Source organism: Neoarius graeffei, chromosome 4 (genome assembly GCF_027579695.1).
Source record: "Neoarius graeffei isolate fNeoGra1 chromosome 4, fNeoGra1.pri, whole genome shotgun sequence".
Classification (NCBI taxonomy): domain Eukaryota; kingdom Metazoa; phylum Chordata; class Actinopteri; order Siluriformes; family Ariidae; genus Neoarius; species Neoarius graeffei.
Window position 1 is genome coordinate 46731860 of NC_083572.1, and position 14155 is coordinate 46746014.

General features: G+C 43.8%; 1 protein-coding gene across 1 annotated transcript in view; it reads right to left on the minus strand.

Annotated features, from left to right (window-relative positions):
* The window catches only part of LOC132885037 (serine/threonine-protein kinase 4-like), a 158602-nt gene that overhangs the window by 72489 nt on the left and 71958 nt on the right, over positions 1-14155 (minus strand). The window contains exons 3-4 of the mRNA XM_060919280.1: positions 8967-9095; positions 8561-8675 (exon numbers count right to left, since the gene is read on the minus strand). Coding sequence (XP_060775263.1) covers positions 8561-8675; positions 8967-9095 — 244 coding nt within the window. The remainder of the gene's footprint in view (positions 1-8560; positions 8676-8966; positions 9096-14155) is intronic.

Sequence of the window (14155 nt, forward strand, 5' to 3'; positions counted from 1 at the left end):
GTCTGCCGCTGGCAGACATTTTACCATTTTGCACCCTGCTGTAAATTATTTGTACCCTGCTATTCTCCCAAACTTTGAAGCCCCTGGTGTAAACATCGTTGGAGTTAAAGTTTGAACAACATGAAGGAACATACCCCAACCCCCCTCAATTAATTTTAAAAATTCTCAACGGATTTGGCATAATATAAAAAGGTTGTTTTTTACTCAGAAAAAGTGGAAATCCGCCGAAAAGCGGAAAACTCTCATCCCTGATTATATGGCTCTGTGATGCCTGCATGTTTCAGCTTTTCGATGTGACGCAATTTGCTGGTATAATCTAATTTTTTAATCGTTTCAAAGAGACTGTACTCACTGCAGTCATCTCCATTTTCATTATTGACTGCCGTGGCCATGTTTCTTTGTTTGCCTGGCAATATGGCAGACGCTGAATGATAAACAAAAATCGGTGACGTCAGTGAAAAGCCCCATACTCTTACACACACACACACACAGTACTGTACCCTCTTACAAGCACAATTATACTTTCTTTTATTTACTAGCATAGTCTCACAAACACAGCACTGTTCTTTCTTGCACAGATAAGGATACTTATACACACATTATGCTTTCATGATAGTCTGTGTAACAGGATAATACAGTGGTGTTTGAAAGTTTGTGAACCCTTTAGAAGTTTCTATATTTCTGCATAAGGGAGGTCTGGGAAGGTGTGAAAACCATCACAGGCCACAATACAAAGACCAGAGTTGTTGAGGGGACAGTGGAGAGGGCGAATGAGTTGGATGATGATACCCCTTTTCCACCAAATCAGTTCCAGGGCTGGTTCGGGGCCAGTGCTGGTGCTGGTTCACAACTCGTTCAACTTGCGAGCCAGCTGAGAACCAGTTTGCTTTTCCATAGCTCGGGGTGCTAAGGGGAGCCACGTCATTACGTCACTGTATACGTCAGTTACGTCGCTGCGTTTGCAGAAACCTTGGCGCGAACATCGAAGCAACAACACGGAAGAAGCAGCAGCAACAACAATAATAATGGATGACTTCGCGTTTGTACAGCTGCTGCTTCTCGTTGCTTAAAAATGGCGACCTTTCGTGGTCTTGCTATTGTTGTTGGTCTTAACAACTCCCCCCCCCCACTGACGTAAGCGGTTTTTTCCTCTGGCCCAGAAAAGAGTTGGTGCTAGCCTGGAACCGGTTTTTCTGGCCCCAGAGCCAGTTCTTTGTCAGTGGAAACAGAAAACCCGGTTCCAAACTAAGCACTGGCCCCGAACCAGCCCTGGAACTGCTTTGGTGGAAAAGGGGCATGAGTTTTTCAATCGGTTCAACCAGCCCACGTCCCCCCACCCTCTCCCTCACTGCAGCCATCTCTCCTTCGTCCCTCAACACACTTCCCCCCCAGTCATCACAGCAGCCCCCTCCTCCCCCACCTCAACACAGAGTCCTCCATGCAATACTGCAGACCAGGTCAGAGGTCAACTGAGGAAGCTTCACCCTAGGAAAGCAGCAGGCCCGGACAAGGTGTGTCCCCGACTACTGAAGACCTGCTGTCTGGAAAACCTCAAGGCTTGAACACAGGTGATCAATGTTGTCATCGGAACTTATTATTCTAGTCACATCATTGGCATATGCCGTGAGTTTAACTGTGGTCATGTCAGACGGGTCAGGACTTAGTAATGAGAAGCCTTGCAGGTTTTCTCACAGGTGTCATAACAGGGGCTCAGTGGAGAGTGTGTAGAGTAGACCAGACAGACTGCAACCTTGTTGAACACCTCTGCGCACAGGGAAACTTTGTGTCAGCATTCTGTTTGTTTTTAGCATGTTATACACATCAGTGTAAAGCAGCCTGATTCACGCGATGAAGCGCTCACCAATGCCAAAGGCTGTCAGGGTCTTAAAAGGGTAGCCGTGGTCTACCGTGTCAAATGCCTTTTCTTGGTCTAGTGAAACTATTCCAAGCTTTGCATTTGTATCTTTCAGTGCAGAGTAAAAGGTCCCACACTCAAAAGAGGTTATTGAAAATTGAGCGTTCTGGGATGCAATATGACTGGTCCTCATGGATTACTGGGGCAAGAAATCTTTAAAGGCAGTTTGTTATCATCTTTGAAAAAAAATTGTAGTCCATTCCTAGGAGAGATAGAGGACAGCAGTTCTTTAAGCTTCCAAGGTCACCTTTTTTGGGTAGTAAGGTGATTACAGCTCTCCTAAAGCTGAGGGATAAAATATCACTGCTTCAGTGATCAGGCTTATTTTAACAGCCAAACACTTGACACTTGGGCATCTTCAGGGCTGTTTACAATTCAGAAGTGATGTATATCCACTAGGTCTTTGCTTTGGTAAGTCATGTGACAAGTAAGTGACAGTATTCAAAGCCGAGGTCACGGTATTTCACCATACAGACCGACCTTAAGCTGGTAAATAATATATTTATTTTTTTCTTTACCAAATTCTAACAGAAAACGAGAGCGCCCAAAAGGGAAAACCGAGCCGAGCCGCCATTTTGAATCCTCATTCACGGCTGTAATGCAAATGGCTTCCTCCTCGGTATACAAGTGCACTTCCATGGCAGGAAAAAAACTACATTTTGCCGCCTATGTAGTCCCCATTTATACAAAATTGAGTCATTCAGGAGTCAGCCATGTTTTTGCTCGGCATTAGCAAGTTACAGGTTTTCAGCTTTCTCCTGAAATGTTTTATTTTATTTCTTCTTCCTCGGGGTAGTAAAACTCGCTTTCGCTGTGAAGACTATCGTTATCGCCATCCATGCTGTAAAATTAATGCTATTATGCTGAGAAATGCTGGCAAAAATGTATAAGATTTTTGATAAAAATCTTATAAATAAATCTTATAAAAAAGATAAATGTTGACAAAAATTGCTACTATGTTGCTGTTGTGAACAAGCAAGTCGCCAGAGGTCCGTAACCGGGGTCCGTAGATACGGACCCGCTCGCCAGCCAATCAGAGCCCAGGATTTGATGGAAACCGGACAGCGAAAAAAATAAAAATAATTAATGAGACAAAGAATCTTGTGCACATACAGTACCAGTCAAAAGTTTGGACACACTTACTCCATCCCATCCATTATCCGTAACCGCTTATCCTGTGCAGGGCCGCGGGCAAGCTGGAGCCTATCCCAGCTGACTATGGGCGAGAGGTGGGGTACACCCTGGACAAGTTGCCAGATCATTGCAGGACCGACACATAGAGACAAACAACCATTCACACCTACAGTCAATTTAGAGCCACCAATTTGCATGTCTTTGGACTGTGGGGGAAACCAGGGCACCCAGAGGAAACCCACGCAGACAGGGAGAACACGCAAACTCCACACAGAAAGGTCCCCGTCGGCCATTGGGCTCGAACCCATAACCTTCTTGCAGTGAGGCGACGGTGCTGACCACCACCCCACTGTGCCGCCCAGACACAGTTATTCATTACTATGAATTACTTATTCTTTTAGTAAGCTTTTGCTAAATGACTAAATGTAATGATGATGTTTGCTTTTTAAGGCCTATCGCCCCAAATCACCCTATCTTAATTCTGCACTGTATGAATGAACATCTGAGTATGAGAATGGACTCCACCATTGCTGTAATGATATACAATTACTATATTAGCAGTGTGTATTCAAATAACCAAACTTGATGTAAAATTGCAAAACACCATAACAGATTGGGAATTTGAACATTGTAAATTCTTCTGTGAATTGCATGGTGGAGATAGAAGGCCCAGTCAATTGGGTCAAGCTGTTGTAGGCAAAGTCTCACGCATCAACACTGTATTCTGATGTTGCACGATTGAAAGCCTCCTAGCACATACCTTTCTCCTGCATTTGGGGTGGTTTGAAGGATTCCCCTAATAATATCATAGCTGCCAACATTCTGAAATTGTAAATAGTAATACAAGGTTGGGTACTGAGTCTCGGCAAAGCCCCCCCACCACCAAAGCTTTCTAGCAAAACTACCCTGAAAAATCACACAAACAAAATAGTTTGACAAAATTTATTCTACAAACTAAACTATCATCTTACATTATTTTGCAAAGTTCTTTTCAACAATGGAAACAAATTTACCTGGAACTAGAATACATATCAAAGCAATTTGGCACAGATCAAACATAAAAGGAACCTCTTGTAATCAACACCAAACATAAAAATGCCTCAAAACATGCTTGGCACAAAGTGAAACGGCTCAAAAAAGTGTCAATTTCAACTTGCTTCTTCACATGACTACAAATCAAAAAGAACAGAATCAACAACACACCCCGGGCATCAAATCGTGCCGGCCAATCACAACGCAAGGTTTTTGTTTGGATTCTTTGGGCGGGCTTTTGCAGGAGTGACGACAAAGCTGCGCGACGCTGGAGAAAGCACTAGTGAACAGCGCGCGTTTGACTCCGCTTTGGAATCAGTTTTAGAAGAATTAGACTTGGAGTTTTCGTTGAAACATGAGCAGGAAGAGGCTCTCCGCTCATTCCATGATCGCTGAATCTTCACCAAAACACTCGACGCTCCAGTGGTGTCCCTCTCCACATGCTGTTTGTTTACCCCATAGACATATAAACATAGACGCCGCATTGAGCTGGCGGCCCGTTGCTGGGATACGTCAGAGTGTCCGCCATATTGGATGTCGCAAATCTTCCCCGTAAACCAATGCAAGTAAATGGACTGAACTTCATAAAGCCCCTTTCTACAATAATATTTAACTCCATGCCTTTTATTCACCCATTAAGACACACACATATTTGGGAAACAAACAGGCATCAGAACAACACATAACTTTTAATGTGATGGTTATAAATAGTGTGTGAAATACCCTGTACACTGCAAACTAGCGACAGATCCGCGATAGATAGCTCAGGTAAGCTAATCAGTCAGCATACCGTAGCAAGCTACCAAAACCTGAGGCCACAAAGTGAGCTGAATGACCGCCAAACTGAGTTCGGCCAGGTTCTCACGTCATACCAAAACAAAATACATCACTGATTCCTTCACATTCAGAAAGGTTAAAAACATTCATCATAGTGTGGCACTGTATTCTCTAATTCTCACTGCTTATAACTCTACACCTCCCCGGTGGAGATGAGCTGGGAAACTGAAGACTGAAGGAACAGTATTGAAAAGTATTTTTCCAGTCTCACCTGTGAAAGGTAATCCCATGTGATCTCGTTTGGACGGTAAACCTGTTGGTACAGTTAAACGCAGTCAATATGGCGGCGAGGATGACGTATGATTCTACGCAGAATGCTACGTCTATGTTTATATGTCTATGGTTTACCCTCCCCCACTGCTTTCTGTCGCTCTGACTACGTCACAGTCACTGTTGCGCTGATTGGTCAGAGCGGGTTCAAATACGAATCCCACCGGTGATAGACTTTGAAAATGACCCATGAAGATTGGCAAAATCGTATTTTATTGTAGTAAATTCGTATTTTCGTAATCAAAACGACAAATCGTAATAAATACGATTTCTTCGTAGTAGTTGGCAGCTATGTAATATCAGTCAAGGCCTCGTCAGACATTGCTGTATAGGTCTGTGATCCAATTTGAAGTTGCTGTCTGTGCCTGTACAATGTCTCCCTGCTGATTCCAAAGCATTCAGCGATTCTTTGCCAACTCATTCCAAGGGACAAACAGTAGATCATTTATTCATGTAGTATATTGTAATGAGGGCAACCATGACCAATTCATAATAAACATATCCCTTTGTCTCATTTCTACTGCTGTTTTCATATGAATTCATGATGGAACAAAACATACATACAGTACACCTAAACTTTCTTGACTGTCACCCTCTTCTAACTGCTGGCTAATTGAGAAAAAGAAAGAAATTGTCCATGCGTATCCAGTAGCTCACCTTTCCAAAATCATGCTATCACGTTCCACGCTGTCAGTTTCTCTTACAATGTTCTGAACACGCGTCACTGTATTAGTGAAAAAAACAATAGCGTTCTCCTCAGTGCCATTTATTTCCACAAACAAAAACTGACCTTAAAAGACAGTAAATAAGTGGAGAAATCATGACTACTTTGCTACAGTTCTTACAAAACCATAAAGTTGTCCTTAAAAGTGCAGTGGCTTGATTTGAATGCACCCATGTAGCGCCAATTTAGTTAGCAGTGCTCTGAGCAGGTGCAGGCGTTGTTATCAAGGCTGTAAGCCAATCAGGGAATGAGAATATAAACTGTCTTCCTGTTTAATCAAACTACCTTCCTTTTTAATTATACTCTCTCACACACAGTACCATTCCCTCTTATGCAAAGCATAATTTCTTAAAGCACACATAGTCACTCACTGACTCTTTCAAACACCACTTTTTTTTCCTTACATACACCATCATTTCCTCTCAGACACACTCATTTTGTCTTACTTGCATCATCATTCTGTTTCATGCACTCATCATTATACTAATTCACATGCCCAACCACTGTCTCTCACTTCCACTATTATTCTTTGTCAGACACAGTACTGCACCCAATATCATTCTCTCACATTCACAGCACTATTCCATCTTGCTTATACTACTATAAAGAGTCTTATGGAACATGCATTAGTGTTATGAAAGAGGAAATAGTCGTGAGAGTGGAGAAGTATAGTAATTTGTATATGAGAGTATGACAATAAATAAAAGAAAGTATGATTGTGCATGTAAGAGGGAATAACAGTGGGTGTTTGTGTGTAAGACTATAGTGGTATATATGTACAGTGGGGCAAAAAAGTATTTAGTCAGCCACCAATTGTGCAAGTTCTCCCACTTAAAAAGATGAGAGAGGCCTGTAATTTTCATCATAGGTACACTTCAACTATGAGAGACAGAATGGGGGAAAAGAATCCAGGAAATCACATTGTAGGATTTTTAATGAATTAATTGGTAAATTCCTCGGTAAAATAAGTATTTGGTCACCTACAAACAAGCAAGATTTCTGGCTCTCACAGACCTGTAACTTCTTCTTTAAGAGGCTCCTCTGTCCTCCACTCGTTACCTGTATTAATGGCACCTGTTTGAACTCGTTATCAGTATAAAAGACACCTGTCCACAACCTCAAACAGTCACACTCCAAACTCCACTATGGCCAAGACCAAAGAGCTGTCAAAGGACACCAGAAACAAAACTGTAGACCTGCACCAGGCTGGGAAGACTGAATCTGCAATAGGTAAGCAGCTTGGTGTGAAGACATCAACTGTGGGAGCAATTATTAGAAAATGGAAGACATACAAGACCACTGACAATCTCCCTCGATCTGGGGCTCCACGCAAGATCTCACCCCGTGGGGTCAAAATGATCACAAGAACGGTGAGCAAAAATCCCAGAACCACAAGGGGGGACCTAGTGAATGACCTGCAGAGAGCTGGGACCAAAGTAACAAAGGCTACCATCAGTAACACACTACGGCACCAGGGACTCAAATCCTGCAGTGCCAGACGTGTCCCCCTGCTTAAGCCAGTACATGTCCAGGCCTGTCTGAAGTTTGCTAGAGAGCATTTGGATGATCCAGAAGAGGACTGGGAGAATGTCATATGGTCAGATGAAACCAAAATAGAACTTTTTGGTAAAAACTCAACTTGTGTTTGGAGGAGAAAGAATGCTGAGTTGCATCCAAAGAACACCATACCTACTGTGAAGCATGGGGGTGGAAACATCATGCTTTGGGGCTGTTTTTCTGCAAAGGGACCAGGACGACTGATCCGTGTAAAGGAAAGAATGAATGGGGCCATGTATCGTGAGATTTTGAGTGAAAACCTCCTTCCATCAGCAAGGGCATTGAAGATGAAACGTGGCTGGGTCTTTCAGCATGACAATGATCCCAAATGCACCGCCCGGGCAACGAAGGAGTGGCTTCGTAAGAAGCATTTCAAGGTCCTGGAGTGGCCTAGCCAGTCTCCAGATCTCAACCCCATAGAAAATCTTTGGAGCGAGTTGAAAGTCCGTGTTGCCCAGTGACAGCCCCAAAATATCACTGCTCTAGAGGAGATCTGCATGGAGGAATGGGCCAAAATACCAGCAACAGTGTGTGAAAACCTTGTGAAGACTTACAGAAAACATCTGACCTCTGTCATTGCCAACAAAGGATAACAAAGTATTGAGATGAACTTTTGTTATTGACCAAATACTTATTTTCCACCATAATTTGCAAATAAATTCTTTAAAAATCAGACAATGTGATTTTCTGGATTTTTTTTTCTCATTTTGTCTCTCATAGTTGAGGTATACCTATGATGAAAATTACAGGCCTCTCTCATCTTTTTAAGTGGGAGAACTTGCACAATTGGTGACTGACTAAATACTTTTTTGCCCCACTGTATGTTAGTAAATAAGAGAAAGTATGATTGTGCATGTAAGAGTGTGTGTGTGTGTGTGTGTGTAAGAGTATAGTGGTGCAAGTGTGAAATTATGATGTTATGTGTGAAGTCTTTTTTTGTGTCTCTCAAATTTCTTAAAGAAAATACGTAAAATATTATTTGTGTTATTTCGTTTTTCTCATATGAAAAAGAATGCACTACAAATAGGTCCCGTGGATTATTTCTCAGCAATTTCCACACCGCAAGACTTTGAAGGAGCGATTTCACTCACTGTTTTGTTGCGCAGTCTGATAATGTCAGACACAGAGCCAGCCCCACAGTACTCCATGACGATCCACAGGTCACTGTTCTTAAAGTAACTGCCATAATATCTCACCACATGCGGACTGGGACAAAAGACAACAATGAAACAATCAACGACCAATCAGGAAACAAAGGAAAGCTAATAACTGATCTTCAAGTAGAAAATAATAACTGTAACAAAAATTGACATAAGGCAGTTAAGGACTATGAGGAAAAATGAGCAAAGAGTAGATGGTACTTGTTGAGACTGACACGTCTTTTTAATCATAACTTGACAGCACAAAGCATGAATGGATGAATGAAAGAAAGATCTTTACTGTGTCTTTAATGGAATCATGTATCAGTAAAGTGCAGATGTGTCTGTGTGAGCAAACCTGTTGCATTGCTGCATAATGGAGATCTCTTTAATGATTTCTTGCAGGTCTGACTCCACAGGAACCTGTTTAATCGCCACAATCTCCCCAGTCTCTTTATAATGTGCTTTGAATACGCTGCCATAAGACCTACAAAAGGTTTATATCACATTAATGACCGTCTTCTGGAACAGAATGTGCAAGAGATGAGGATAAACCACCTGCTCAATCACTATAAGTCTTGTTTTACTTGTTTCAACATGTCTAGATATTCAAGCTGAGTTTCCCTTATTTCACTAAATACTCTGTGTGGAACAAATAGTTCAGCATTTTACTTAACACAGGTGATTTAGTAATTAAGTTTGAATTTTCCTTCGATCACACACAAAGAAAAGGACATGTTAGGGATGCACTGATACTCATTTACTTTGTGTAAAAAAAAGTACATGTTGTTGGTACTCATAGACATCAATACTGCTACTGATAATGAAATGAGTAAAATAGAATTAAGCAATCCAGTGCATCAAGGAACATTTTATTTAATTCTGTTCACACTGATTGCTGCTATGTGCTGTTAGTAATGAACTCCCTGTGTTGACGTTTATGTTTAGATGTTATGCCGCTGAAAATGCATCTTTAGTACAGAACACAAGAATGCCTGACCTGAGCATGCAAAGTATCAGTGAGTGCAAGGTGCTGTGAACTGCACACTGATTCATGAGCATGCTGTTGTGCCATCTTAACATTAATGTGATAATATACAACCCCCATTCCAAAAAAGTTGGGATGCGATGCAAATCATCACAGAATGTGATGATCTGCAAATCATGGAAAGCCTATATTTCATTGAAAATAGTACAAAGTCAACATATGTTGAAATTGAGATTTTTTTTTTGGAAAAATATATGCTCGTTTTGAATTTGATGTGAGCGACACGTTTCAAAAAAGTTGGGACAGGGGTATGTTTACCACTGTGTTGCATTATGTCTACTTTTAACAACACTGTGTAAACGTTTGGAAACTGAGGAGACCAATTGCTGTAGTTTTAAAAGAGAAAAGTTGTCCCATTCTTGCCTGATATACAGTTTCAGTTGTTCAATAGTTCGGGGTCTCCTTTGTTGTATTTTGTACTTCATATCACGCCAAATGTTTTAAATGGGAGACAGGTCTGGACTGCAGGCAGGCCAGTTTAGCACCTGGACTCTTACTACAGAGCCATGCAGTTTTAATACGTGCAGAAAGTGGTTTGGCATTGTCTTGTTGAAAGAATGAACTCTTTCCCTGAAAAAGATTTTGTCTGGATGGCAGCATTTGAAATGTGTATATCATTCAACATTAATGATGCCTTCCCAGATGTACAAGTTACTCATGTCATGTCCACTAATGCATCCTCATACCATCACAGATGCTGGCTTTTGAACAGTGCACTGATAACAAGTCGGATGGCCCCTCTCCTCTTTAGCCTGCAGGACGTGGTGTCCATGATTTCTAAAAATAATTTCTAATTTTGATTTGTCAGACCTCAAGACAATTTTCCACTTCACCTCAGTCCATCGTAAAAGAGCTCGGGCCCAGAGAAAGTGGTGATGTTTCTGGTGATGTTTCAGATATTGTTTATATATGGTTTTAACTTCCATTTCTGGATACAACAATGAAGTGTTTTCACAGACGATGGTTTTCTGAAGTGTTCCTGAGCCCATACAGTGATTTCCACTACAGACACATGTCTGCTTTTAACGCAGTGTCGCCCGCATTGTTTACACCAGGGATCAGCTGATTGAACTGAAGCCGGCCGCTCTAGCGACAAGACCGGAAGAGATCCCTGCGGAAATTTGGCGGAAAACACACAGAGGATGCAGAGGAAATAAGAAGCTATGGAGGAAGAGGGTGGCTTTGAGACAACGGAAGCTTATTGAAAAATCTTATAAGCCGTGTCTCCCCTCTATCATCATGGGTAACGTGAGGTCCCTCGGGAATAAAGTGGACGAGCTGACGGCACTGGCCCAGAGTCAGACGGAGTATCGGGAGTACAGTTTAATGTGCTTCGTGGAGACATGGCTGCACCGGGATGTTCCTGACGACAATGCTACAATCGAGGGCTTCCACACGGTGCGTGCGGACAGAGACTGTGCCAGGAGCGGTAAGCGCAAAGAGGGAGGGCTTGCCGTTCCTGTGAACAACCGGTGGTGTAACCCAGCTCACATCACCCTGAAGGAGCGCATCTGCAGCCCGGATGTTGAACTGTGTGCTGTCGGACTTCGTCCATATTATCTGCCCAGGGAGTTTTCCAATGTTATCATGGTGGCTGTTTATGTTCCCCCCTCTGCAAACCCAAACACTGCTTGTGATACTATTCACTCTGCAATAGCCCAGCTACAGACTCAACACCCGAGTGCATTCATTGCTATCTCAGGTGACTTTAATCATGTTAATTTGGACAAAACACTTTCCACTTTCACCCAATTTGTGAACTGTCCTACCAGAGAGGGAAGAACAATAGACCTCATCTCATCTCATCTCATTATCTCTAGCTGCTTTATCCTGTTCTACAGGGTCGCAGGCAAGCTGGAGCCTATCCCAGCTGACTACGGGAGAAAGGCGGGGTACACCCTGGACAAGTTGCCAGGTCATCACAGGGCTGACAGAGACAACCATTCACACTCACATCTACGGTCAATTTAGAGTCACCAGTTAATCTAACCTGCATGTCTTTGGACTGTGGGAGAAACCGGAGCACCCGGAGGAAACCCACGCGGACACGGGGAGAACATGCAAACTCCACACAGAAAGGCCCTCGCCGGCCACGGGGCTCGAACCAGGACCTTCTTACTGTGAGGTGACAGCGCTAACCACTACACCACCGTGCCGCCCAACAATAGACCTGCTGTATGCTAATGTTAAAGAGGCTTACAGCTCTTCCCCCCTCCCCCCACTGGGCAGGTCAGACCACAGCCTGATTCACCTCTCCCCCTGCTATGTGCCTCTGGTGAAGAGACTACTCACCACATCAAAGATAGTGAGGAGATGGACAGACAAGGCCAACGAGACACTGCAGGGATGCTTCGAGATGACAGACTGGCAGACACTGTGTGAGCCCCACAGAGATGACATTGATGGGCTCACAGAGTGCATCAACATCAACTTCTGTGTGGACACCATTGTCCCAGCTAGGACTGTCAGCTGTTACCCCAACAACAAGCCGTGGGTAACGAAGGACATCAAAGCCCTCTTAAATGAGAAGAAGAGGGCTTTCAGAGCCGGCAACAAGGAGGAGCTGCGAGGAGTACAGCGTGAACTGAGAGCAACGATCAGGGAGGCCAAGGATAAGTACAGGAGGAAATTGGAGTGGAAACTCCAACAGAACAACATGAGAGAGGTGTGGAGTAGAATGAAGACCATCACTGGTTACAAGCCAACCAACAGTGAAGGAGTGGATGGCAATGTGGAAAGGGCGAATGAGTGGAATATCTACTTTAACAGATTTGATGGCGTGACCCCAACCCACCACCACCACTCTTCTGCAGGATGGCTACAACCACACACTTTACATTCTCTCCCCTCCCCCGCCTCTTCTTGCCCAACCTCATCCCCATTTCATGACTTTGCTCACACCTCCTCAACAGACCCCCTGGCTGAGCACCCCCCCAAGAAACACCTTCATCCCTCACCCCCACATTGATCATCAGTGAGAAGCAAGTGAGAAGACAGCTGAAGAGACTCCATGCAGGAAAATCAGCAGGCCCGGATGGTGTTAGCCCCAGGGCCCTGAAGACCTGTGCCCTCCAGCTAAGTGAAGTACTTCAGCATGTCTTCAACATAAGCCTGGGTCTTCAGAGGGTCCCCGTGCTGTGGAAGACGTCATGCCTTGTCCCTGTACCAAAGAAGCCGTGTCCCAATGACCTCAAAGACTACAGGCCCGTGGCATTGACGTCACACACTATGAAGACCCTGGAGAGACTCATCCTGGAGCAGATCCGGCCTATGGTCCAACCACTTCCTGACCCCCTCCAGTTCGCCTACCAGCCCCGTCTTGGAGTAGAGGACGCAATCATCTACCTGCTCAACAAAGTCTACGGACACCTGGACAAGCCAGCCAGCACTGTGCGGATCATGTTTTTTGATTTCTCCAGTGCTTTTGACACCATTCGGCCGGCTCTGCTGGGTGAGAAGTTGACAGCGATGCAGGTGGATGCCCCACTGGTGTCCTGGATTGTAGATTATTTGACTGGCAGACCACAGTACATGCGCTTGCAGGGCTGTGTGTCGGACAGAGTGATCAGCAATACCAGGGCTCCGCAAGGGACTGTCCTTTCTCCTTTCCTTTTCACTCTCTACACCACTGATTTCAACTACTGCATGGAGACCTGACACCTCCAGAAATTTTCTGATGACTCTGCAGTGCTTGGACGTATTACCGGTGGTGATGAGAGCGAGTACAGGATGGTGGTGGACAACTTTTTCACGTGGAGCAGAAGAATCACCTACAGCTCAACGTGACGAAGACAAAAGAACTGGTGGTCGATCTGAAGAGAATCAGGGCTCCAGTGAACCCTGTTAACATCCAAGGGGTCAGTGTGGACGTGGTGGAGGAATATAAGTACCTGGGGATGTACTTGGACAATAAACTGGACTGGTCCAAAAACGTGGACACTGTATACAAAAAGGGCCAGAGCCATCTCTATTTTCTGAGACGGCTAAGGTCCTTCAACATCTGCCAAATGATGCTGCGTATGTTCTAGGAGTCTGTGGTGGCCAGCGCCATCCTGTACACTGTCATCTGCTGAGGCAGCGGCTTGAGGGTGAAGGACACTTACAGACTCAATAAGATCATCAGGAAGGCCGGCCATGTTGTAGGCGTGGAACTGGATTCTCTGACAGTGGTGTTGGAGAAGAGGACACTGACCAAAATAAAAACAATCTTAGACTGTCCTTCCCACCCTCTACATGAGGAGCTGATCAGTCACAGGAGCACATTCAGGAAACGGCTGATTCTTCCACGCTGCACAACTGAGAGACACAGGAAATCATTCCTACTTGTTGCTGTCAAGCTGTACAATGCCACTGTATAGCTGCGGTACACTTCTTACCATGTATCCTTAACTCAGGTGCAATATCTGTATAGGAATCATTGTATATAAAATCACTTCATTTTGCTTTTACTTAAGTTATTGAACTTATTTAAATTTATTTATTGTTTTTTAAGATATTTT